This window comes from Bombus pascuorum, chromosome 7, assembly GCF_905332965.1.
Source record: "Bombus pascuorum chromosome 7, iyBomPasc1.1, whole genome shotgun sequence".
Taxonomy (NCBI): Eukaryota; Metazoa; Arthropoda; class Insecta; order Hymenoptera; family Apidae; genus Bombus; species Bombus pascuorum.
In genome coordinates, this window is record NC_083494.1 from 13,543,490 (window position 1) to 13,571,401 (window position 27,912).

The 27,912-nt window shown below is 35.8% G+C and overlaps 1 protein-coding gene across 5 annotated transcripts in view; it reads right to left on the reverse strand.

Moving 5' to 3' along the window:
* The window catches only part of LOC132908850 (matrix metalloproteinase-14), a 40,580-nt gene extending 12,906 nt beyond the window's left edge, over positions 1-27,674 (reverse strand). For all 5 annotated transcript variants that reach the window (XM_060963233.1, XM_060963230.1, XM_060963234.1 and 2 more), the window contains exons 1-3: positions 26,755-27,674; positions 7,222-7,345; positions 374-478 (exon numbers count right to left, since the gene is read on the reverse strand). In XM_060963233.1, the coding sequence (XP_060819216.1) occupies positions 374-478; positions 7,222-7,345; positions 26,755-26,883 (358 nt within the window). In that variant the 5' untranslated portion in view covers positions 26,884-27,674. The remainder of the gene's footprint in view (positions 1-373; positions 479-7,221; positions 7,346-26,754) is intronic.
* Positions 27,675-27,912: the final 238 nt, after the last annotated feature.

The following is a 27,912-nucleotide window of genomic DNA, read 5'->3' on the forward strand; positions in this document are numbered from 1 at the left end:
ATTGATGGTATTTTACTTTAACGACATCAGATGCAACATGATAAGTCCTATGTAATTTTGTTACAACATCAATTGATTAGATAATCAAGAAATCAATTCAACGTTATGTCACAAACTGTTGAAAATATTCTAGTGGACTTTGATTTGATTAAACAGAGTGATTTTTATCGTTCGTTTTTCGTGAAAGAGAAACACGTTTTAATGTTCTAATCTCTTTTTTCATCAAATTAAAATTAATTATTTACACTGAATGTTTTGTACTTGTTTTCTTTTTATAACAGTGAAAGTACTAATTAAATGGATGATAAGGGTTTACAATGTGACAACACTTGTTTTACCTTAAAATTAGAGTGCTATTTTTAATTTTATTTACCTTGAAGAGCGTATCGTTTCGATCTTCCGAAGCCAGGACCAACTTTGTCTTTAACGCCACACCTCGGTAATGCCATTAGCTTAAACGTTTCATCGTCGAAGTCACCTGAAAAGAAACGATTTTTTTTATCAATAATTGCAAGTTCAATAAAAGAGGAATTAGTTACTCTTCTGTCGTACGAAATATCAACTTTAACGATATCTCATCGTATCTTCTTACGATTACTTAAATTTGTCCAGTTTTGAGGCAGATATAAATACTAATTTCACTATGATAATCAGATACTCTTCCATTTGAAACCATAACTTTATTATATGGTTATAATATTTAATTTAATTCTAGTTAGAAATCAGTTTCGATCTTCGAAATTCTCTCAAATCTCGGTATTTTCAAGGAAAGCAACATTTTGCCATATATCAAACACACTTCCATTATTTGTTTCGTATCAAGGCTGCGTCGAATATAGGTTCAGTTTAGATCGTAGGATTCGTAGCTACATATATCGATCGCTCGACCATGCACGTTCCGTGTTACCTATTTACGATCATTCGTTCGTATGTATGTGTTTTCTTGTATCATGGTGCATATGCATCAACGTGACGTAAACACATATATGCATAGTGCAGAGAGCATGCGAGGACGTTAAGCTACTCGTACGTTTCGAGCAAATCCGAAATAAACCTTAATCAGATCATGCTGCTCGATCGATACAATTAATCAATTACATTATTAATCATTGTAATATATGGAATATCCGATTTCATTCTATCAATCTGTTTTTTAATATCTCTATTTTCCTATAGCTATGGTATATGTATATTGTTATAAAACTGAACATTTTTAATTTTATTTTTGTTCGTAATCGTACATAATCTTAATTTTGTAATATAAATATTGTAAATTTTATAACGTAATATTTAATAACGTAATATAAATTCATTCCATTTTTATATTTATCAAATAAATAGAGAATATGTTACAATCCTAATATTTCTATCAGTCTTTTTAGAATTTAGCAAATCATCAGAAATCAAACGTTTCATAGGGTAGAATTTACATACACAGCAACAGGGACTATAATTCGAATTCGAATAGTTAATATTCCTGACTTTAATCATGTTTAACAGATCACTTGTTTAATCAGGTTTGAAAACGCGATTCGATCAAGTGTGCGACGAGCTTTAGCTATCTCGTGTCACGTGCAAACAAGTCTCTACTTTGCATTGGGCACGCGACTGCAGGTTGTATGTACGTTTATTAATACTTCTCTGCGTAGAAATCGTGCTGTATTAACTGGAAGATCGTGCAAATCGATGTGAATACAGTTACGACGAACGATCGAGTTGTTCATTTTGGTGTAAACGTGTTGAAGGAAGATCGAAGATGTATCATTGGGACATTCTTCTTATTTTATCCAATATACTCTTCGTTTTCTTTTGTTTTCAGTTTAGAGTCTTGCTTCTGATGATTTAAGATTGGATTACTTTGTTCGCTCCATCATAAAATTATAAAAATATTTACTATAAGACTTTTGCAATAAATATATTGCAATTTCTCTGTAAATTTTCTAACTCGTTCCACGCTTTATCAGTATCATAATCATTCGTTAGAATAATAACAAAATTAGTACAAATAATTCACTCAGATTCGAAGAAGGTAGAATAGAATACATATATATGATTTATATGACGTCAACAAAAATTACAACAATCTAGCAGTCATTTTAAAATTTATTTCCAAATATATCTATCCATTAATCTTAAAATATTGATTTAGATAACCGACGACGAAAGAAAGATCGATTAAACAAGACAAATTGCTTTCGTCAAACACATCTCCAATTATCAAAAACCAACAAAACTGGCGTTTCTAAAATTTTCTCTTTTCTTCGCAACGTTTCGGTCTAATCGTTAATGGAGAGTACGTTTCTTTCCTGAGTCGCGTAAGAACACGAAAACACGCGATTACGTCGAACGCAAATCGATTTCACGCGAATTTTCTCGCTTCTATTGGATGACTTCTTACGAAATGTATTTAGCACTCGCTTCTTCCTTTTTCTAGCGTGTTTGTTACGTGTGCAGGACTTAATTTGCCGCGACTAATAAAGGGACAAGGTTGGCAATATCCAGCGAATATTTAGTAAGTAGGAAGTTCTGGATTCGTTAAACGCGTGCTAGAAGATTGCTGTCAATAAACACTGTTTCATCCCGCGTAATACTCCCATTGGTAGCGTACAATTTAACAGTTAGATCATTCTTCCGTTCACCTTCGTGTTTTACTTTGTATCCATCGAATGGATATTTCCAATGCTTGGCTTGGTTAAAAGCGACCATTTCATTTTTTCCTATTTTCCAAGACATTCTGCTTTAATGAGAAGAAAATTGATTTTAGTGTTTTATTCGGTTTAATTTCCTATTAAGAATCAAATCGTACGTTTAATTGCAAAAGCGAAGAAGATACAATAAAAGATACTGAAAATTAATTACTACGTATTTTGTTCTTTTTCTTTTTTTCATTTGATTGAATTTCATTTGGAAATTCATTTCGATTTATTATCGACAGCTCATTCATATTTTACCTGCGCTATTTTTATTATCTCTTGACGTGTTTCTTTATGTAAACATCAATGGTTAGTCCATTGATGTTGACGTTATAAAATCACGATTTTCTAGTTACATATACGATTTCTTTTTAAATTTTGCTTTTTCTTGTTCCTGTTTCACAATAGAAATTTCTCCCGTTCTTATTGTCCAATCTAATTCATACGATTCGTTTTAAATCGAATCGATGCAATATCACGGATACTTGAGCTAAGTGAAATCCTTTCTCTGTGAAATATGACGTGACTTTTACCTGGATTTCGTAATAATCGATGAATTCGGTCACTTTTGCGTCACAAATTGCTCGTTCTGGTCAGAGATTCCATTATCTGATAAAAACTTTAGCAATCCTTGCTTGGGCAATTCGTCGAAAGAAGTGTTTTCCGTCTTTTCTGTCGCAGGAAATCATTTGAAAAACGTATTTACATTGCGATCGTGATTATAAAATCTTTTGTTATTGCGATATAATGTTAAATTGGCTGCAACTTCAAATATTTCACAGCACTCTGCTTTTATCTTTAGTGTCTCATTGTTATGTGTCCGTTTTAATTACATTCATTATTTTAATTGCACTTGATTCAAGAATTTTAACGATGTTTAATAATACATCATGTAATAGTTAATATTATAGGTTACTTCAAAATGTAATCGGTTTACGTGCGTGTTGGTCGTAAAAAACAAAAAGATAACTGGTGTTTGAAAAGCATGCACGTATTTATAAGAGGTGTTAATCAGAAGAATATTTTTAAGTCAATTGTAATTGCAACGATCGTAAGCGTAGCAGATTTTTATTCAAATCGATGAATTGTCTTTGATACAACGTGGTAAATATAGCAGGATAACGTTGCTTTGAATTTTATTCGATCGAGAAGTAACCCAATTTTGTTAGAAGAAATATATCGATATACGATAGATTTGATAGAAGAGATACTACTTTTTTAATGATCGAGAAACAGATATTGTTATCAAATAGCAATTTGATTCGATGTAATATTATGCCAAATATTATATATTAAATCATTAAATTTGATCCAACAAAAATCTATTCAAATCAGAGAACGAAGTCTAATGTCGAAGAATTAAAATCGCGATTATTGACTTCTAATTATAATTAATATCAGAAAAAGGCCGGATGACATGGTTGCAGTCACATCATGTGAGTCACTTTTTAAGCGCCATTAATGAATCTGTTGCATTTCTCCGAACTCTGAGTCACACCGTTCAGCATCATCATCGATTATCCACAAGGAATCATCTGGTGACTTTACAACGCAAACTACTTACTTCCAATTCCTATACGAGCTTTTACAAAATTTTAAACGTTCCAACATTCGCGGAAAAATATATTTTTACAATTAATGCGCGTATAATCGATTGATGTAAAAGAAGGATTTTCTTTCTGTCAAGAAAGAAGAAATACAATTGTATATTCTTCGAGTGGATCGATGTACTTATTAAAATGATCGCGCATATCGATGAAGTTTGCATAAATAATGGAAATTTTCCTCTTCAATTCTTCCATAATTTCACTTGAAATATACACATATCCTGTCCCGATTATTAAAATCGCTCTATACAATGTAACTTGTCAGTCGAATATTTATCCTAGTCGCAATAATCAGCTATCACAAAATTCTTGTCCTATCAGTCTCTAGAAATCACCTATCTCAGATAATGATTTATCAACGACGCACTCTCGCTTTTCTCGCGTTTACCCAGGCCAGCCATTGAGATTTTACCGGAAGCAGTAATTTGTTTTCCTCGTCGTCGCGTTATTTGCCGACCAACGTTCTGTTAAGGCTCGAGCCTTGACAGTGATTGGTTCGAATTCGTTCGTTTTAATAGCCGGTGCCCGTTGAATGATTCTCATCGTCCACGCATATTGTCTGATGTTTATTCGTTCATTTTTCTATAATACCTGCTACAAGCGCGGTTTTTTTTTTATTTTTTATCTCTTTTACCAACATCGATTTTTGTCCGCAAGTTCGAATCGTGTGTTTTCAGAGAAGACGGATCGGCCAAAGTGGCGTCTGGTCTCTCAAGGTCTAGAAATGCTGAAAAATCCGCTCTTTATTCGGAGCCGGTCGAACAAGTACGTGGAGAACGTAAGCGTACGTTTTGTCCGCTTGTTGCGAACCGAGAATGAATCGAGACGATTCTTAGAAGTACAGGATGTCTTTTACCACTGGGCTAAACCATAATTTAAAAATAATAGGAGATAGAGCAGCGCTTTATTAGAGAAGATTAAATGCTTCCGAATAATGTATCACGCAAGGTTTCATGAAAATTGACATTAATTTTGTTAAAAACACCTTTATGTTTTTAGCAATTGTAGAAAGATTGTGTTTTTGTATTTTTGGCACGTTCACACAGAATGATAAAGTTTGATAATAAAATTAAATTAAATGGCGAATTATAGAATTAAATATATAAAAATATTTTAGATCTAAATTGTTATGGTATTGTATTTGTAAAATTTTCTGCACTATGTGGTTACCATTTGAAAATACTTTGTGTTCCAGTTCTGAGTGTATATAGGCTAATGTGTAGGTAAATTGACGTATTATCGTTTTACAAAATTATCATAATTTCAATGCTAGCTGTAGATTGCTGTACGTAGCTAATATACATGCTTTTGTGTATTTTTAAAGCAGTCTGTCACCTCTTTAAGATACGTAACTTCGTGGGTGTAATATGTACCTGCAAGTACATTGTATTTATATTATTTTTTGATTCTTTATAATAGAAAACATAATAAGTATAATTGTTAAGATACGGTAACGTATTTACAATTAGATCGATTAAAAATGTAGCTGCGGTTGGACAAATAATACTAATCGACAATCATAGTTAATCAGTTATACTTTTTGTTTCCTTTCTTTCAGTCTCGCTTCTATCTCATAAGATCAGTTAGATTTATTTCAAAGTTAAATTACGATTATAATATACAAGAAAATTATGATATGGAACGTACAAAATGTGCGATTTTTACTAATTTTTAATGCACGTCTGTTACCTGAATACTTCAAAGATTAATACAGTCACGCGTACCTGCATTTTATTATCTGTACGAAGCCATGTCACTTTTTCGTGACGTCGCTTCTTATCTACGGTCTTAATTACTCCACGGCTGATAATCGAAAGTATTTTTTACCATTCAGCTCGCGATGGAATAATAATTATTCGTGCGAACAAGCATGACGCGCGTGTCTTTTGACGTATAGGAAACGACTTTTTGGATCGAACTGTGAAATTATGCGCGACGAGGCACACATCATTCGCATCTATTTCATTGCTTCTATCTAGCCAATTTACAGCTTGCTGCGAGGTTTTCTCTGAGTCAGAGCAAACAGTATAGTAATGTCTGAGGGACACCGAACAGATACCATCCACCGGTATGATTCATTCATTCGCGACAACTATTAAACTCAATTACGGTTTTAATATAGTACGATCGCAAGGACGTTTGTAAAAATTAATTGATAACTTACAGACTAAGACTGCTGCATTCGTACGATTATTACAGAGTAGATCATTCGAGGTGTTTGGATAGAAGAAAAAAGCGTGTAGTGGAGTTTTAACAGAATTTTGGGCTACTCTGTTGAATTTATCTCGAATTATTTCTAGATTTTTCACTTGGAATAGTTTTGCATTATTTTCTTCTTTTATTCCATTGAAATTTTTCTTGGATTATTCAATCGGAATATTCTCGTCCCCATTATTTCCGTACAGCTGTATCGAATTATTTTTGGATTGTTTTGTTGCATTAATTTTGAATTATTCTTGAATTTTTCTGTCGGAATATTTTTGCATTCGTTCTTTAACATTCTGTTGGAATATTTATTCGATTATTCTTGTAATATTTCTTTCTGCAGTTTCATTGAATTATTTTTAGAATAGTTTACCGTGGCGTTCTTTCATTATATTCTTCCTATTCTACTGAAATATCCTTGGCTCATTCCATTTGACTATTCTTACACTTTTCTGTTATTCCATTGAATTATTTTTAGGCTATTAGTTCGTTGTATTCTTACATTAGTTTTCTATTATTCGCATTATTATCGAACATTATTATTTTTAGATGACCTCGTTATTATACGATGGTCTGATGCCTTTCGTAAAGTTTGACTCGACGTACCAGTAATTCTTACTGAAGCTTTTTTCTAAGAGCAAAGGTATCTATCTTTCCTTGATATTTTGCTACTACGTTAATAAATACCTTATAAACAATCGGAACACGAGACTCACCTGTAATATTTAATCCAGCAAAAGCTTGAAATTCCGAGATCGCTTTCGAGAGTGTATCCTGAGATATGATTCCACCACTTGTTGGATTGATAGGTTGTAAGTAGCCAAATTGAGACAGGTAGTTCTGCAACAGGTAAATAGATTCCATTCAATAGATTTTCTTAAATAACGATTTAAAACATACACAAACACACATTCGTTTCATTGATATATGAAATTATAATTTTCGATTTATATTACTGTTAATTCACATCTAAATTAATTCACATCTGAGAAAATATAAGTTTCAAAAATCGAAGGATAATTTGATATTTCTACAATTATGCTGAAATTGGTATTTCATATGTAGCTTTTTAATAGAGTAAACATTATATGAAATAATAAGACGATTCTTATTATCTCGTTTGATGGCCGGGCCGCTATATTTCGCACGTTGAAAAAATATAAATGGGACAGATGGTGATGTCGAGGGGATTGACCTGGCTGATGATTCCATTGCGGCATGATACAGTTATCTAGCCACGATGAATAAAAGGAATTAATATTCCGGCGAATAAAACGTCGTGCGTGTAAGTACGCGTTTCCGTTTTCCTTATCTCCTATTCCTGACTGAATCATCGCTAATTTTCTGGACGTAAAATTGTCTCTTATACTTGACTGAATCGCAGCAAATTTTGATTGATCATTGATGCATAAGATCTGTTATCTTATGATTTCATTGACGATGAAGTTGCTCGTTGACTCTCACAACGAATGGGTTCGTTGACTAAGAAATTGAGAATAAGATTCTCTAACATTTATCGTACATCGAGTAAAGAATAGAGAAACAAAAATGGTAGTATCATTGGCTGTTATTTAGTATTTTATTTCTTGGAATGTCTCCTGAGAGATGTTGTTCGAACGTTTTATAATTCCCGTCTCATCTAATAATATCCTGTAATTTGTTTCCAATCTCCTTCGTGATCAACAAATACTTTTAGGAATATCCTAAAAGTATTAAAAGAATAGTCTAAAAGTACATATATTTTATACTTTAATATAGTAAGACAGCGATAAAAGGAACAAACTTGTAATTCGATTTGTAAGAAGTAGTAAGATAAACGTCTCTACCACGTAATAATTATCTTTTAATAAGCAAAAAATACAATGATTCAAGAAATTGCAAGCTACCGTATCGCTAAAAAGAAACTTTGTTCGCCTGACATCAATTATTGAGAATTTCATTGTAAATAAGTCTCTATCTACAACATCGGTATCTAATTTATTTATCAGATACATACTTTCTTACGTTTTCATTAAAATACACATCTTACCGAGAGGTATAGTATATTAGGATCACTGTATCATTTAGCTCACCACAGAACCATAAAGCATTAAGTGACAATCGTTACATGTAACATTCTAATGTCTGAAACATTTTAATAGTACAATTACGTGATAAATGTGGTATCGGTTGAAGTGGTTTTTAGAACCGCTCTATGATCCTTTTCATTGTTAGCGAAATGACACGCCAATAAATCGTGAAACGAGCATTAAATCGTAACCGTAGCCTCGGCTGGCTCCTCGTAAACGCAAAGTTATGCCGTGACTCACAATACGGTAACGGATAAAAGAGATATTCATTCGAATAATCGATGTGCACACTCTGATCCAGAGAGAATTCTTGTTGCACTCGAACCTCTGTTGAGGATTCAGAATATGTACAGTTTGCATAAAAGGCGATGATTCATCGTCTAAACGAAATAATCTGCTTGTATCGTCTTTTTAAAATTCCAACTCGAGAATTTCGTTATTAATCCTTAATTAGAAATCTTTAGTAGGCAACCATAATTTCGAGAAGTAATTTTGCAAGGGAACTAATATTTTTCAAACCTTTTTTAATTCATTTTTATTAATTTCGTTTAGTTATATATACGCGTGTGATTTTCTCGCTTTTTGTAAATTCGTTTAATAAGTAACAGGATAATATCGCATTGAAATATTGTACCAAAATATCGGATTCCAACGATTCGTTCATCTATGTCTCGTATCTGTGTATCGTAGTTAGGATACGGAGTTGGTCAAGTAATTCCTCGAATGGCTACAGAAACTTAATGTAAAATTTGTATTATATTCCATCCTTCGAGTATTATTTTTAACCTAATGCATTCCACCCTAAATACGTAGGATTCGAGCAGAATTCCGCGGAACACGCGCTAGAGGTGTATCTGTCGAGCTCCAGAGAATGCTTATGTTAATCAATTCTGCTCGTATGGATTTAAGCTCGATATAACTTACGTACGTGAGATCGACGAAAATAAACATCGCGATTTGCATAGAGAAAAACGTATGTCTTATATATAATCGCTCTTCTACCAGATCAATGATATTATTATATCCTATAATTCATTATATCAACATGAAATATCAGGATGATCGATCAATAAATCCATTCATTCACAAGACAAACAAGAAAACTCACTCGATAATCTCCATTGTTACAATCCACTCGTTACAGTTCGGACATTCAAGAGACAGAAGACGCCTATGGGGAAAAGACGCAACACTAGTCACCAAAAATTCTATCTCGGTGACGATCAAAATTCTTCCAGGGGATAAACTTGTTTTTTCATAACGAAAACCCATGACGGCAAGGTAAATTCCATGCCTATAAAGATTACCATCGCTCGTTTCCATTCAGTGTCAATGATTCAAACCTGGATCACGCTTCCGCGTCTTACGAATCTCGTAATAAACTCGACGCGAGCTGGTTCCAGGAACGGTGTGATTTTTATGAATGAACGTAAGCGGAGTAAGCGTAGTTGCGAGAGCGTGTGTGTCACGCGTGAATGGGCCACTCCTTCCGACGCCCTCGTAACACAATCGTATAGTATAGACACTTCTGCTCAGAAGTATTCGAACACAATTGTCTACGTACTGTACATGATTTTTGCCTTTAAACGTACACGCGATATTATTTATGTAAATATCGTAGTTGCAAAATTAAAGACGCGAGGAAATGTTTAACGTAAAATAATAAAACGTTCGATTCGACGAAGGAAAGTAAATAAATGTTTTAGAAAAACACGCTCGTATCGAATTTCTTTTATAAAGAATACCAAAGGTCGGTCGGTTTTCAACTTTGAAAAATGTTTAAATTAAAGTTGAAATATTTACATATGGAAATATCGAACTTCTTCGCGACAAATCCTCTCTTAGTTTCAATGATTGGCGGTAGCGCGTTAAGTATGCGAAAGATCACGTGGAAGATAAACTAACGAGTAAGAATTGTACTTATTGACTTTTGAATATCTTTCTACGAGTATCTGAATATTTTTGAACGGTAGTGTTCTTGTTGTATACGTGTGTACGTGCCGAGAAGCTACCAATTCTGAATCATTCACGTCTCTCTTTTCCTCTTCTTTTTTCTTCGCGGATTTTGATCGTGACTCGAACACCAGGTAAAATCGTCGGTGGAATTCAAGGATTCGTATCGTCATTGAAGCGGCAAGTAATATTGCGTGGGCGGTGATAAAGACGATCGGTTTGGCGAATGATCGCGAATCCAAACACGTGTACGATTCAACGTGATCTAATTGATCTTGCGATTTCAACGCGCGGAAGTTTAACATCGTGTCTCATGCTCGAACATTGGTTTTCTTAATGATGGACACTCGTCGTTTTATCCATTCATTAACGTACATCTGACGTACGTAGATTGAAAACGCTTTTCGTAATTAACTGGAATATAATTGACTTTTTGTGAAGGAACTTGTAAGTAGAATGATCGTATATATTAAATTATATATTCCAACAGAGAAAATTATGATTATGATCGAGTAAATTACAACTAGACGTATACCTGTTTTTCAGGTTGAAAATCTACCTCAACGAACAGCAGAATGTTTTGTATAAGAAAATGATTTTGGTTTGTAATATAATTCTGTATTCTTCTATTAGTCTTTGTTACTATCACTTTGTTACTATCACTTTGCTACTATTGTTTGAGTTCGGAGCTTCTTAAATTAGTAATTGTTTTCTCCAACAAGTTTTTTCACAAGTAGACAGAGATACAAAAAAAAAAATTATATTTCGAAATGTGTCGAAGTATTTGAAAATCCTTTTGATATGGAATATTTGAAAACTCCAGTTTTAAGTTGAGCTACTCGAGATCAATTAGTCACTGTTTGTTACATTCGACATCACAGATAATATAGACATTTATTATCGATGAAACATCCTATATAATAATAATAATTTTGCACAAGATAAATTGACCACAATGTCCCTTTCTGTTTTATGACGAACAAATTCTTCAATGCAACGTGACGAATCGTGGGTGTGTTTAATCGCATTAGTACTCAAGCATTCTATTGTATCACCATAATTCTTCAATATCTCTTACGTACGAGATACGACATTACTTTAAAAACATACGTAAATTAGCAACTTTAAAAATCATACTAAAAATATTACATTTTTATGTCTTTCAAGAACACACACACACACACAGGCAATAACGTATTACAATCAACAATTTTTTCATAACAATTTCCTGTTGCTTTCACAAAGCATAACATTATTTAATTTACAACATTGAAACAACTCGTAAATAAACGTACCACGGTTTATCGCTCGCACCTCTGGTGACGAAAAGACACGAATTAGTTGCGAAAAAGATCGTAGATTAACGAAAAAAGAAAAAAAAGATATACCGAAGACATTGTGGCGTAAATCACGATGACAGCATTGCAATTACATGTCACGTGCGATCATGTCCACGTGAAGCAAAATCGAAGGAAAAGAACGCGATTGCGCGATCTTCATGGTCGAAACGAGGAAGACAAGGAAGATTAAACGTCGTCTAGTTGCTAGAGAACATTTTTTCCGTCTCACGTAGCTCGTTTCTAAGAATCTCTTCTTACTATTAGAGTCATTTGCTTCCTCTTGATGTCGAGAGGGTGGAATGCTTCAAGCGCGAGCAAAGATCGGGACAAATGAAATTCTCATAGTTTTCACTAGCTGTAGAAGTTCGATCGATGCCTATTTGTCAAGGCTATGGGGTCTCATTGAAAAATAAACCTTCATAGAATTTTACCAACGCGCTAATTTTGATGAAATATTCTTCTCCTTCTTTAAGATTGAAAATGCAAAGGAAAAAGAGAGAGAGAGAGGAGGGTGGGGGAAGAGGAAAATAGAGTTTTATAAGAAACACTATTATCGATCTTCAATGCTTTTAAAAGTTTTCACTAGAACGGAAGGAAACTGAAAGTAGTTAAGACTTTAGAAAAATCATTAATAAGAAGGTCACTGTGGTGATCAATTCTCAGGTGTGAAATTAAATTTAATTTCCAACAATTTCTTAGTATTTTGATAAAATATGAATTATTAATCCACGATAGTTTACTTGTAATTACTTCAAAGTAGTTACAGTACTTGTAATTACTTCAACGTATTTGCATCGCATTTTCACCGTAGTAGTTAAGGATTGGACTTAATTTTACAGAAATTAATGTCATACTTCTTCGAACTTATAAACAATACGAATTGTATAATATGTCTTTAAAGACGAACTTGCTGGTTCTTATCATACAAGTTATATAAAGTAAGCAATGATTTGAAATAATGTGAATTGTTAAGCTGTGATATTTCCTTTTGGAATTTATTTCTATTTGACAATTTTTTGCTCGAAGAAAGCCTCGACAATTGCCGATTATAAGCCACGTGGAACGTAATCGTGACATTTTCCTCTGAGTTGATAGGCGATCCTTGCAAATCTGCAAATCAATAATCGTCGCCGTTGACGTAATTACCTGTGGCCGGCTATTCGGTCGAAGCACGAGACGTTTTATGCCCCAGCTACCTTGAGAAACGCGCAGAAAACACGATAATACAATTTCAAATTACAGACCACGCTGTTCTTAGTTTAACGAACAGCCTTGGGAATTTTTGACGTCGTCGATTTCGCTGCTTTTAGCTTCTTGTTCTTTCGATACTTTCTCGTAAATTCAATATGTGATAATAGCAGCAATAAAAATAAATAAAACATGAAAACTATATGTCCATATTGCATATATTGTATGGAATTAAAAAAAGCCATTGTTCTATAAAAATTGTACAAAACGAGAATTATAATGTCGTATATGTGTGTTACTATTACTAAAGATAGTTGCTATTACTTCGTTTAACATTCTACAGGTGCGTAACCCTGTCTGGTACACAACATTCCCATGGAAATTCGTTCTATTGAAAATAATATCGTTTACGTATCTTTTATACGTTCGTTTCACCTCTCGGTTCTTAATTTAATTCTCAATTCGAGTAAACAAATTTTCTCGACTCAGTCCCACCTACTCTCAAAACAAGATAAAAGGAACAAGTCCAACTCTTGCTCCACATAAACCCAAACACACAAGATGATCGTCATATCGCGTTCACCTGTCAAAAAGTTGACATTTTGATTGGTAAAGTTATCAGGTCTGACGTGTGCCCCGTTTCCATGACCCAATTTTCAAACTAGCGTGGATTTCGTGCCTCCACACGACTCGTGTAATAATCGCTGTTTTCTCTTTCGTAACGATTCCATATCTATCCCGTCTATCTACCTTTAACATCGTCGTTATGCACGTGTCGCGGACGTAACGCATGGTAATAACGTCGCGCAAAATGGCGATAAGGAACAGGTAGGACGATCGATTTTACCAGGCTGGACACATTCGGTTGAAATTTGTTGCCGGATGGGAGAGATCGATTTTTAAAGCGGAATTCCTGCGTAGGCAACCCGCTTGATAAATTTAACGACGGGGCTGCCTAGGAACGAACTGGGTAACTGGGTCGACCGATGTATCAACCACGCCGACCTTTCGGATCAGAAGATAGACACTAGACAAGCGTCTGAAAGGCCAAACGTGAATGTAAATCCGTGATTCTTGATCATGAAAAACCCTGACTTTTAAGCATCTCCCCTAAAATCCTTCACGAAACGGATAGTAATCCAAGCAGAAAGGCGTAGATATTGCCGTGGATAGTGATTTTATCTTTTATATCCTTCCTATTCTTTCTAGCTGTCTTTCCTTTGGGCGCTTAACGGTTGGATAGATTCATCGAAGATTTGATTTTGGTAGAAGATGTTCAAGATAATTAACCAGTTAGCTGTTTTGGACGAGTATACTCGTCGTCGCTTACTTTTTGCGATACATTTTAGATACACGCTTCTCAAGGAGGTCGTCACAGCTAACTGGTTAAGGGAATTTTGTGTTAGGCGTTAAAGTAGAGTTTGTGTTTTTACACGATGGCGCTTAAGGAAGGAAGTACTTATTACCGCAAACATTCGACTAAATAGCACTATGATTACGAAAGGGAAGTCCAAGAACGTGCTTAATATTTTTTTAGTCACGTTTAGTAATCTTTCTAGTAGGTGTGCTCCTCTATATTATTACGCTATAAGCTTAAAATTACGAAGAAGGAAAATTACCAAGAAGCTATATATTTAAAGAAAGTTTAGGGGCAGCTAAGGATATTGGTAAAAATTCTATTTTAACGAGAAAATTCTATTTTAAGTTTTATTTCGACGTTAAACTAGCAAATGATTCGGTGATTTACGATGACAGAAATGCACGCTCAATTGCCGACGTAATTTCGCTTCTAGCGCGATCTTTTGCAGAATCGAGGCCACGAGGCAGTGAAATGCCTCTTGATAGTTACGTTTGTCTACACACGGCACCCTATCGTCGCTTCTTATCGCTGATAACAAGTTTCGTAAGGTGTGTGTGTGTGTGTGTGTGTTTCCAGTGAAACGTAACGTAATGGGTGCCACGATGAAAAAGAGCGAGAAAGAGTCGATCAAAGCGAACGATAGAGACACTTTTCGTGATTTTGCAGGTGTTATATACATATTTGTCCCGTGGCGATTATGTGTAGCGTTTCATACAGAAGATGATTCACGATTTTAAAGAGCGCCGGATGCATGATTTTTCAAAATCTCGTACCATAGTTACGTGGAATTTGTTGAGATTTATTAGATGCTCTGTAGACGTATTATAATCTTTACGAGCGTTCTACGCTTTAAATGCAAAAAGATCTTCCTTTTACGTATCTTTATGTATTTTTTGAACGCGTTTGAGTGTTTTTTTTTTATTTTCTGAATCTTCTCGTTAAGTTATTACGTAAATGCATTATATAAAGATTATATGGAGAAGGTTTATTATCTTGCGATTAAAAGGATGTACATTATGTTGAAAAGGAACACGTGTTTTTAGTACCTGTTGGTATAAAATACGTACGATGCCTATGATCTAACGATTTAACTTGTTTCTCTGGGATAAGGCAAAGTAGGGCAAAAGACAGAAAAGTAGAGTAAAATGATTCGGAGTCGTCTTCTTTTTTTCTTTAAAGAAACATTCTTCCGATTTGCAAGAAGAAAATTAGTTTCTTCGAACTTTATCCTTGTTTAGTAAGAACAAATAATCTAAAAGTAGTGATCGTATATCGCGTTAAGAGCAAGATATGTAACTGAAGGTAACTAGGACATCGGTTTGTTTGAACTTGTCGTAGAAATATTCTATCGTGTACAATGTGATTTCGTTGCTAAAAAGTTCAACGTACACGAGCTTCGATTATTTCTCTAACTTTGTAACGAAATATACAGTTTCACTCTCTTTCTCTCTCTCTCTTTATATAGTTCTTTATATCGCTTGAAATATTCCCAGTTATGTGACTTATAAAGTTCGATACGTATTATTTATAGTGCGTGTTCATTATTAGATTGATTTATCGACGTGCTCGTTACTTTTTCATTTCCCTTAGATGAATGGCTCGGTTAATGACATTGTTGCTGATTAACGCCTGCACATGGGAAAGAACAGATACGGGACTTACCCTGATTTTCAGTTGGCTCGCGATCGATAGTATGAAAATCGAAGCATTCGAAGGTGTACGAAACACCTGCGAAACTATGTCGCTCTGTTATCGATCACGAAATAATCGAATTGCTTTTTATTTATCTCTGTTAATCTTTGAGCAAAACTACATCGACGATTCGCTGTATCTTCAAACTATCAAATCATCTTTCAAGAGCAGAATCAGAGAATATAAATTTTAGGAATTTCGGAATAACAAGAGCAAAATAGATTTCCAGCTTTTACGTACTTCTACGTGGAATATACCGCAGAACACACCGTACTTCAACGTTTATTTTCGATTTCCGAAAAGGAGTGTGAACCAGTTCTTAAATAATTTCCTACCGCACGATCTGCTTCGTTTTCGAGCTACGAAATCATCACCGTAGAGTGCAATAATATGTAAATGGAAAATAAATTCGTAAATCTGACAACAACAGAAACAAAAATAGATTTCGAGTTATTTTCTTCTTTATAGCTACACATAATTTTACATAAAATATACAGAGTAGTTGGTCGGGCAACCGTATTTAGCCAAAAACATTCAACGATTCGTTGAATTCCACATATCTGTCGTGACATACGAAATTCCCTCTTTCTCTTCCTTTTTCGAGTCCTTTTCCGAGAACAACGTCGCGTTTAACGGTGCAGCGAAGGCTCACGAAGGATCTGTTACTCGAGAAAAGACGAAGAAGTGCACAAGAGGTATCGAATAGCGACCCCGACCTTGAAGAGGTCTTTGTCAACGCAAACGGCATCAGTATTCAACGCCTTCGCATCTTCTGCTAGCCGTTCCTTGAATACAAAACCGATCTTCGATCGTCCAAACGTGGATCTTTATACTACAGAGCAATATATTTTCGTGTTAGTACTCTCGCGATTGCCTTTGTACTAACGTTTTTTTCCTTTATCGCAACATCAACAATCGATGGATCTTTTATGCCATGTAATTCCGCCCAGTGATTCGTACGATTCATGTTTCAGACGTCTACTTTAATTCAGTATACTTGATTCTCATTAGAATCGGGTAGTATGCTTCGAGATGAAGGTAGAAGAAGAGTAGAATTGGGTCGAGCTTAACGAAAGATCAGCTCCCGAATTTCTTCATAAAACTGCAAGTTTATCAGTCATAAAGTTTAATCTTCTGATATAATCAACCGTTTAAGGATTCGTTGATCTACGCTCGGATTTTATTTAAAGAGCATTCTTTTATCAGCGATACGAAACTCAGATTTTCCATGGAATTATGACGTATCATCGTCAGATAGTATCTCGCGTTTTGTAAACATCGTCACGTTGCCAGTGTGAGAAAAAGGCTGATTCGTACGATCGCGTTGTACTGCAGTGCGTAAATACATTTTTATACGATATATCTTTATTCATTTTAGTTTACTTGTCCGTCATATTTTTTTTTACTATTAGTACGAATGATTTAACTCAACTCCCAACTGGTATCGTGAGATAATTTATAATAATTTGGATTCAGTTAGCGCAGATTCAGTTATATTACTATATAGGTTGCTGTTACTAGTTGAATAATTTATGTAGAGTTAGGTTACTCCGAAGCTGGCTGAAACTTAAATTTAAGCGATACCTCGTACGTACAAGAATCTTCGCCAATATTGAGTTCAAAAAGGCGTGGCAAACAAAATTATAACAGCGAAGATGTCGCTTGGTGTGTTTGTATCAAAGAGATTGGAATCGAAACGATATCGAGTCCTTCTTCCACATTGCCTTCTTATAAATTTTTGTACTCTCTTTCTTTTTCGATAAAAACCGCTGAAATCATCGAACATGCACAGTGCACAGGTGTTTGACCCTAACTGACCTTACTCGACCCAGCCAGGTGGCAGGTCAGGTAAGAGGTCAATTTAAAATCTTGCGTGCACCTGTTCGTGGAATAGTTTCGAGATAACAGATTTAGGAATAACCTCGAGGCAACCTGACGTTCGTTTTTCTTAATTCGCTGCCGTACACAATTGAAATGTATCGCATGGAAGATTGTTAAGAATCGAACTACGGCCACCGTGTGATTTTACGAGGTCATTTTGCACGTTTTCTTATTAGAATTCAGAATCGTTGGTGCGATAAAAACGCGCGCTTCGCCGAAATTAGTTATGCTGAACGGTTGTGGAAGTTTTCGGTTCGTCCCGTTCCGCAAAGTATGACTGCTGTTAACCGTTACTATCTTGCGAGATACGATACTCGGAATTTTAACGTGAATATTACATTTTCGTGTGTTCTTGAAAGATTATGACGCGACTGGCAATTAGACAAGCGTAATTTCTTAAATTAGACGATACTGAGATCCAAAAGACGTTGACATTGGTAAATAGTATATTTTGTAGAATTTAGATTTCCAAGGAATCTAGTTTCCAAGTATTTGCGAGAAAGATAATCGCGTTTGATCGTTAGCTTGACTGATTCCCACGATGAGATTTCATTTAGGATCGTTAATTTGTTTTCCGTTTATAAACGATGTGATAGAAAATTCTGTATGCCGTCGTATCGTAGTAAGTCATGATCGTTCGGAACGTTTTAACCTGAAATATCCGTTTCCAATAATTTTTCAATTTTATCTTCGATCGAGAGCCAAGAAACAACTAATGTAACGCAATCGGGACAGTCGTGTCTCGTTACGATGATAATGTAAGATTTCGAAATGCTTCTTACGTGAATTTCTTCACACACAACAAACGTGTTTTGTGATAAGTGTTCGAGCGTTTTCTTCGGACATTGCATTAACTTTGCGGTTGCAATTGAACGCGCAGATACCGCGACATTTCTTCCTCTTTTCTCGGTCAATATTATTTGTATTTGAAAAGCGTGGAGGTTGCTGACCTACGACCCGCGTTACGATACGAATGCCGTGTAGCAATCGGTGTTCTTCGTCCAGAGAAAAAAAAAAAGGAAAAAATAGAGATCCGATAAAGCAACGTGAGTCACCGGTGTCGGTTTACAAAAAATCGCTGATTCAACCACTCCGGAAGTGTCGGTTGCTTGTATCACAAAGGAAACCGATTCAAACGCGTATCGAACCTTTATTTTCTTCTTGTTTGGTGAATTGCACGCGTACCGATGTACACCAATGTCAAGAGATGTAAATGTGGGTTATCGAGGATGAGTCGGTGACATCATCGATGATATATCAGGTGAAATCATCGAAGATGTATCAGGTGAAATCGGATCAACATAAGGAACAGGGAATAATTAAACGTTTGTCAAAGCAAAGTTCTTCCTCTAATGGAGAATGCTTTTGCATCGATCAGACGCGTTCTTTGTTCCGTGTTGCGATTAAATGGGAATGTTTTACTTTTGTGGAAGTTATAGTTACATTTAAAGTAGCTAGATGGTTTTCTTATGTAAATAGCGTGATCTTGTAAAGAGAAGTTAATTTATTCTACGTTTATGATCTATGCATATACGAGAGGCTTGGAGGAAAGATGATGTAAGTAATTAAGTCTTGTGAGATCTATAATTAGAGTAATCGATGCTGTATGTATTTTTCAAGTTCGCTATGGTGGTCAATTGCGTAACACACGTCTCACGTGTCACATTGCGAAAGGTTACACGCATCTGTGTGAAAATCGCAGAGGTAGCTCCATTCAGAAATCGGATACTCAGCTTTGTCACGTGGATTCGTAGTTTGGAATTGTACAGAGCACGAACATAGGTACGCATATTCTTAAGCGCGTACAGAGTGTGTGCAGTGGCTGTAAATAAGATAACTAGAGAAATTGGTGGCAAGTTGAGGAATGCCGTCAGTCAAGAGTCAATAAAGCACGCAATTGATAACATTTTTCTTTTCTAGTTGGCTTATTTATCAAATACTTCGACACTTATTTTCCAATGAAGAACTTTTTTGTCAAGCTCCATATATATTTCGTTCTAATACATTTTAAACTTTTGCATCGTATGGAAGTACTAGAAAGTTTAAAAGATATAATTTTGGTAGCCACTGTACGCGTTTCTAACTACGTTCTTTTCCTTCTCCACATAAACGAAATATCTTAAGCTTTAACGCATCTCTGTTGAATTCACGTTTGCTCGTGTTTGCTCACGTTGTTCGGTGCAATAGCCGCATTGGACATTTCTCTGGCTGTGAGTCGGTTTTGCGCAACGATGCGATTACAGTTCTGTATCTAATTAGTCGTTCGAAGCACGTCGGGTAATGATCAAGCGCGATTAGTAATTGTAATAAACCGTTGTCAGGAGCGGTGCTATCTTTGTATTGCATCGGCAATCATCTTCCGCGAAGCCTGATAAGACACGGAAGGCACTTTAGAACGAGCGACAGGCAGCCTCGCATCGCCGATTTAGTCAGTCGATGCGTTTCTTGTCATTCAATAACTCCAATCGATTAATTTTGTTAACGTCAATGTCGATTTTCATCGATTCGTATTTCCTTGTATTGGGTTGGCAACTAAGTGATTGCGTATTTTGCCATTAGGTGGTATTGAAAAAATCCGCAATCACTTAGTTGCCAACCCAATAATTACATCGTCCGCGGACAAATTGTTTCTTCTTGCGAGAAATACAGTTTCGCGCTGGAATTTCCTTCCTTCGAACGAAACAAATAGTTTCGTATAAATCGTTTCAATTATTTGGATGAATCTTGCTATTATTAAAATCTTATAGAGAAGACCTTCGGGCTTCATTGAATTTAAAGAATATAATGTGACGATCGTATTCACGATGAAGAAATAATCTATTTACAATTTATTATGCTACTTCTATTATTCAAATCATCTCATAAATCATCCTTTGTTTTACTCACGATATCACCTCGTGCGTTAAACGGTATTCAAGATCGGACGAGCGATGCATTCGTAATTACAATATACATTTCTATTTCTTTTTATCGACGCGATTGAAGACCAGATAAAACGGTATCACTTTGATTACTTATGGAGATACATCTTCCTTCGACTTTCCGAACAATCGATCTCTGAACTGTTTAATTTTACCAATGAAAGTAGAATCCTGATGAGACGTTAATTGGTATGCGTGGGTGTATTAGAAGAATATGATTAGAATTCAGGAGGCAAATTTTGAATTAAGCTCTTTCCTCTTCCTATCAGAGTGCATTCAAACAAAAGCGCTTGACTTCTAAAGTTGGAGGAGCATTTTTATAATCGATTTACATCCGCGTTACAAATATCGAAGAATTTTAAAGATCTCCCTAAGAATAGATCTACTTAATTAATTTTCCCCAATACAAAATCTTCTCCAAGTTCCATACGCTCCGTTTTTACAAAATTGTCGTCTTCCATCGTGAGAATCAGCTCGCGTCCAGTTCTTCCCTTCTCAAAGTATAAAATAAATTTAAATGGATTTCATTTGCTCCGATCGGGACTCCTTTCCACCTTCGCGGAATTTGATCTTTGATCACGTATCGTAAAGTCAAGGAGTTTAACGAAAGGACGACTGTACAGGCGCCTGTGACTAGACGAGTAGTCAAACCGTTCATCTAAATTTCCATTCACGAGTATTTTTAAAAGCGTCGCTAATTGAGGTAATCGACTCGATTAAATCTCATCCTGGGGAAGAACACGCGTCTCATTCGAAAGACAGATGAAAAGAGAGAGTCGGATGCCATATGCACCAGACGGTAGAGATACGTAAAAGAGCGAACGATCGCTGGATCGAGCGACGATGAGAATATATATACGACGATGATTAATATTCTGATGACGGACTGATCGTGTCTCGACTGCGGATCGGCCACAACGAAGGCCAACGATTCGCTATCCTAAGTCGCGTGTATTTCCGTGTCGAGGCACATACATTATTTACCATTTCCTAGTATGATCCGTCAGCGAGAGAAAGAGACTCGAGAGAGAACCGATCACTTGGCACCTTGCCAAGTACCAAACCAAGTTTTTTCCCTTGACCATCATCCCTTTCGGAAGAAAAAAGAAAAGACAAAGACCCTTGTTTCACACGGTTTATGTTCCTTCGGAAGGATTGTTGCCTTTTTAGGAAGATAATTGAAATATGCTTGAATATGTGCTATAATAGTGTAACTAACTGGTTCTAGAAACTCATTCGTTACAATATCTTTTTATTTCAAGCAAAGTAATAAATAATATAAAATTAATTAGTTGAATTTTCATACGCGTTAAATCATCAACGATTTTTCTTCGATCGAAAGTATGAGGAATCTAAGGCGATTTTGTACGACCCTTCTTTTCATGTAGTATATCTAAAGATCTAGAGATTCTTACTTTATACGCTTGAAACGTATTTTGTTTTTCTAAAGTGTTTCGCATAATTAATATATTTTGCATCGCGTGTATGAATCCATAAACTCGCATAAAGTCGCTTGAAACAAAGTTGCATACGCTATTAATCACGAATATTACTAGTTTTTGATGCAGAGATCTTTCGCGTAGTTAAAATGTTCTGTTGTATCTAATATTGGATGACCAGAATCGAATTGCGCCTTTGTCTTTTTCAATTGCTGAGTTGGCACGGGAATCTTGCCAAGTCATACATAGATCATTATCTTGGTACAGGGCGACTTTGTTTGCTCCAGGATTTACCAATGATCACGGTTTGTGTATTGCGTTGATCGTTTGCGCCTAACAATATCATTTATTTGTACAGAGAAAAATTGTATGAGATGTTAACTGAATTAAATGTTAAGAAAATGACGTCCGTATAAAATGAAATATTATTAATTAATCGAAATAATATAAAATTTATGATGTGTGAATATGTGGAATTTCCAGTGCAATATTAACATTACAATACTTAAAGAAACTCATTACCAAGATATTTAAATTATTCCACCTTTTATCAGCTCGTAATTCGTGATAATAATTTCATAATTGTTACACAAATCCTATTACGGCCTCATTCACCCAGCCTCATAATTCTGCAGAAAAGGAAATTAATGACCACCATTTGCTTCATCATGGAGAATGATGAACGACTATTTTTCCTCTCGATAATTAAGTCATTACTGATTACGATGCCGCGTTTGAAACGCGTGTAAGGGTGTACTTCGTCTCTAAAATTCTCTGCTACAACACATGGGCGTTTAGAGTGAAACGGTGCTTTGTCATGCTGGTGCTTGTTTGACTTGGCTCATTGCCAAGAACATAAATTCGTGTCAATTATAGGCAAGATCGTAGTGCAAAGTATTATATCCCATGTGTCGAGTGATGTATCACGACTACATCGTTCTACTAGACAGCTATAATAATTATCGAATAAATTAGCGTAGGGCAATAGCATTTCTTCCTGGACAATCGATCATATTTATCGTGTCGGTACGACTTGAACACGCAGCAGGAAACTTGTTCTTTTAATCGAGACGATTTTATGATTCTTATATCGTATTGAACGATTGAATACTATGAATTAAAATCAACTGTGTCCTTTAAACCTACATGAAGCGTGCACATGATATTATAGAAAATGAATAAGCGTTTGATACTTCTTTAATAAATTGAGAAACGATCAAATAATTCCAAGTGTACTTGAAAATATCCACTATCCCCCTTCTTTGAAAGTACGTTATATACTAAAATAGAAAAGAACTTAGAAAAGAGGGATAAATGTTAAATAGCTTTCGAACCATTAAAAAATATGCCAAATAATTCCAATAGTTCAATTGGAAAGATTCATTGAAATTATTCTCATTTGGGAATTAATTTAGTCAAAAAAGATTCCCTCGATAAATTTTCTGGATTCACGTAAGTATATCTGAATAAGGACATAAGAGAAGCTAAGGAATAAGTATAAGTACGCTGCGATATGTCTGATCGAAGTAAGTACGATTCTACTGTCTACGTTCCTGACTCTTACTACTTGCAACAACCGTTTAGCCTAGTTTTCAGTCGCGACGCTGTTACTCGAGTACAAACAGAACTTGATATTTGACATTATCGTTTCGATCGAGACATCTACAAAGCTCTACTCCTATTCGTTTTTTGACGGAATCGAATCAACAATCGTAAAACCGATATACATAATAAAGTCACGCGATAACGCTCTTTTCTATCGAACGTAAAGAACATAAAATTTACTTACACGCGATTACAGTTAATAAGCAGTAATACCTATTGAATATTTATTTAATTTTTCACGCATATATCTCACGTAGAAATATTTTTTTACCAACGTATGACAATAAAAATTGAGGACAGAATTTAACTGTATCGACGTTCAATAACGTTATACTAACATTGTGAAACAAAACAAATAAATATTTCTGAATAATTATCGACTTTTATTTGCAAACAAGTATCGAGACACCTGTCAAAACGAAATTCCCTTCTGATTTACGGATACACGCGTCGATTAACGCCGAACAAAGAGTCGATGAAATGTAATCGCAATCAAGGGTGTGAGATCGGTCTGGTTGCTCACGTGTCGCGAACCTTGGAGATAAAGCGGCCCATCGTTTGTATTTACCGGGACAGATAATTACGTCGTTATCGCGTACCGAGATTGCTTAAGCGGCTCGCGCAAAATCACCTCTTTACAGCCGCGATTTCAATGACCGTCGTTCGGCCAAGGTGCTATTATCAGACTTATCCAAGGCAATCTCTGTTATTCGGTTCAATTGTGGCCCGAAACGCGAAGTTAAATAGGAAGAAATGTTCGTTAGGATACTGGACGATTGGCATTGTTAGGAATTGTGAAATTTCCCATTGACACGCGTATAATACTATCGTAAGCTTGTAGCCGATGCTGTTCAATGAATCGAAGGTCAGGAGCGAGTCATCGCGCGTAGCTGAACTTTGTCAGCGAAGGTAGCCAAGTGACGTCACACTGTCCGACCTTATGTCATTATGTTCGCAAACCGGTCTCAATTTTTTTTTCCTGTTTTATACGCTGCATACCTTTCAGAATACCACGAATAGACGAAATTACTTATGCGACATTCCTATCGTTTTATACTACCATTGTCCTCTATCTGATCAAGTTCTATCTTCGGAGTTATCGTCAATAAATTCGCGCGATTGGTAATTGTTATCGCTGGGATTCGATCTCAATAGAACAAACATTTATGGAAGAGAGCATTATTAAAAATAAGGGAATAATTGTTGATAATTTTTGGAGAAGATATTCGTATCGATGATATCGGTGGCAGATAAAGGAATGTAAAGGTCGATAGTAGTATCGCAAGTAATATTGGAATAGAGTTTGTTCTTAATAATAAATATTTAAGAGAAGTTTTGTTTTACTAGTAACGTCGATAAGGTAATATAATATGATAAAATAAAATTGAAATGAATAATCAGTAACAGCAATAACGCATAGTTGATGCAACGTTTGACGATAATAAGAAAGGTTTAAGCGAGATTTGTTACTAATGACACGAATAAGATAAAATTAATATAAACGGTATTAGTATGATACAATAAAATGAAATTCAATACTAATAACAAGAGTAATATGAAGTTGGAATAAAATTTAACATTAACTTATAATATTCAAACGATAATTTTTACCAACAACTAATATGAAGTTAATACCGACGATGCAAACGGAATAAAATTCGATATTAATATCGTTAAATAAATTATTTTCAAAACAAAGTTAAACATTAATAATAACGATAATTTATCCAATCCATCTAATAGAAAGAAACGTAGGAAACGTAAGGAAGATAGAAATCAGCAACGAAGTACCGTCCTTCGATTCTAATTACTAGTAAAATGTAGGAAAGATTGTTTTATAGATCGAGTTGGTGTCATACTCGCGATATGCCTGGTGTTCATCGTAATCCGTATATCAGTGTCATAGAGATAAACGTTTCCTCTGGAATGTTATTCGCGTTGTCAAAAGAAAACGTGTACCATTACTCATTCACGTATGACACACACATATAGCACGCGTGCGACACATTTCGCGCGAATCAATTTTCCCGTACGATTAACCGTTTCTATGCAGGTATTTCCCTCTGTACAGTCTCCGACCGTTGGAACTTGTTGCGTTCGCTCGAAACGTTTCATTTTCCAGGAAGAACCATGAAAATACTTCCGACCGCACGGTGCACACCACACGAGAAGCGAATGATTGCGCAACGTAATTTTACTCATCGATGTCCATTGTTGTCCGTTTCGATTCAATTCGTTGGAACTTTTTACGATACTCGCGTAAATGATAGATTTTGGTAAATTATTATGACGCTACATTATTTACGACACTCTACACTGAGAGATTTCTGTCCAACTATTATAGAATTTATAGAAATAAAATTGACTATTTTGAAAATTGATCGAAATTAAAATCGTACTATTTCATTGTGCTACTTTTTTATCGAATAATACTACGTTTCAAGTGATTAATTTTTTCTCAAATGGTTGCTAATGTTTTTTAAGATTCATAGGTATATTTCGATCGAACAACGTTTTTTGATTGATTACTAGCATTCTGCCAGAATACCAGGTGTGCTTGATTAATTATTGATACTCAAATATATTTATCATTCTTTCTGACTTGTGTCGTACTTGACAGTATCTTTTCGAAAGAGTTGGTGTTATCGGAATCGCAATTAGCCTACTTAGCATAGGAATAAACGGATATTGTGACTACAAAATGAAACTGACATTACGATCGACAAAATACACTTGTCAGGTTTGTTTACAAAGTATTTTCCAATGATCGAAATTCAAAAAGATTTTGCTCGAACGCTTACCATAGCCGCAGTCTGCGATACAGTCGACTTCTGTTCCTCGGATTTAACGTGCGAAACGGCGAATAGAGTCGCCAAAAGGACACTTCCGACACACCTTTCCCATCCGAACATACGATTCCACCTGGCCATTCTGATGCTTCGTCCAGTAACTTGCAAACTTTGAAAATTCCTCTGTCAAAATCTCCTCAGGCGCCAGGCGATCACCGTGAATCTCACAACGTCCAAGATAAATGTCCCTTCACCCCGGTGTCACTGACTACACGCACGCGTTCGTCTATGCCTCAGCTGATCGCAAGATGACGCGACCAATGATCCACGTGTCTTTTCGATCCTTTAAAACCTCCGATCTTCCTCTTCGAAGTATCGTTCTTCTTCCCAAAAACAATTCCAGCTTCGCTCGATTGCCACTCGGTTGCCCGTGACGAGCATGAATCTTATCGAAAATGAGTTGTCCTGGCGGGAAAACGTGCAGGATCGAGTTATTCCAGGTTGGAACAACTCGCCAGCAGGGTCAGTCTAAAACGTCGTTGCCACGACACTATCGATCTCGTGTGTTTCCCAAGCAGGTAGCTCGCCGGATACTCTTTACGAAGTCTCGCGAGTTTTCGTAGAGGCACGCACCTCGTCGAACGTGGTCGAGCAACGTCTCCTCGGTTTCTCGCGTCTGTCGCGTTGATCTGGGGCCTATGATCATCGACGATCGACTCCAAGTTCTCGTTCGAGCTGTACTTCTTCTTGTACGCGTATCGGTGACGAGATTGATATCGAGGAAGAGGAGAAAATCTTTTTGAAAAATCACCAAAGACCGCACGCAAGAACGAAGAAGAACGAAAAGAGAAGAAGAGGCACGGAGATAGGACGCGGCCGTACGGGGAACTGGTACCGAAGTCTACCGCCACTCTGAATTACAATCAGTCTGCCACTGACTTTTATTGAGGCCTCCCACCACGCGGCTCGTGACTACCACCATCAACGCCAGCGGCAGCGTACAATGCTACGCGAGTGTGCTTTGCCTCTTGGTTCACTGTCAATCGACGTACCGCGCTCCTTCTGTCGTGCATTTCAGCTGTGCATCAGATTCGCCTGATTTTCGGTACAGTTCATTCTTCGTTCATTGTCGATCGACGTATCGCGTTCTTTCTGTCATAGATTTAACAA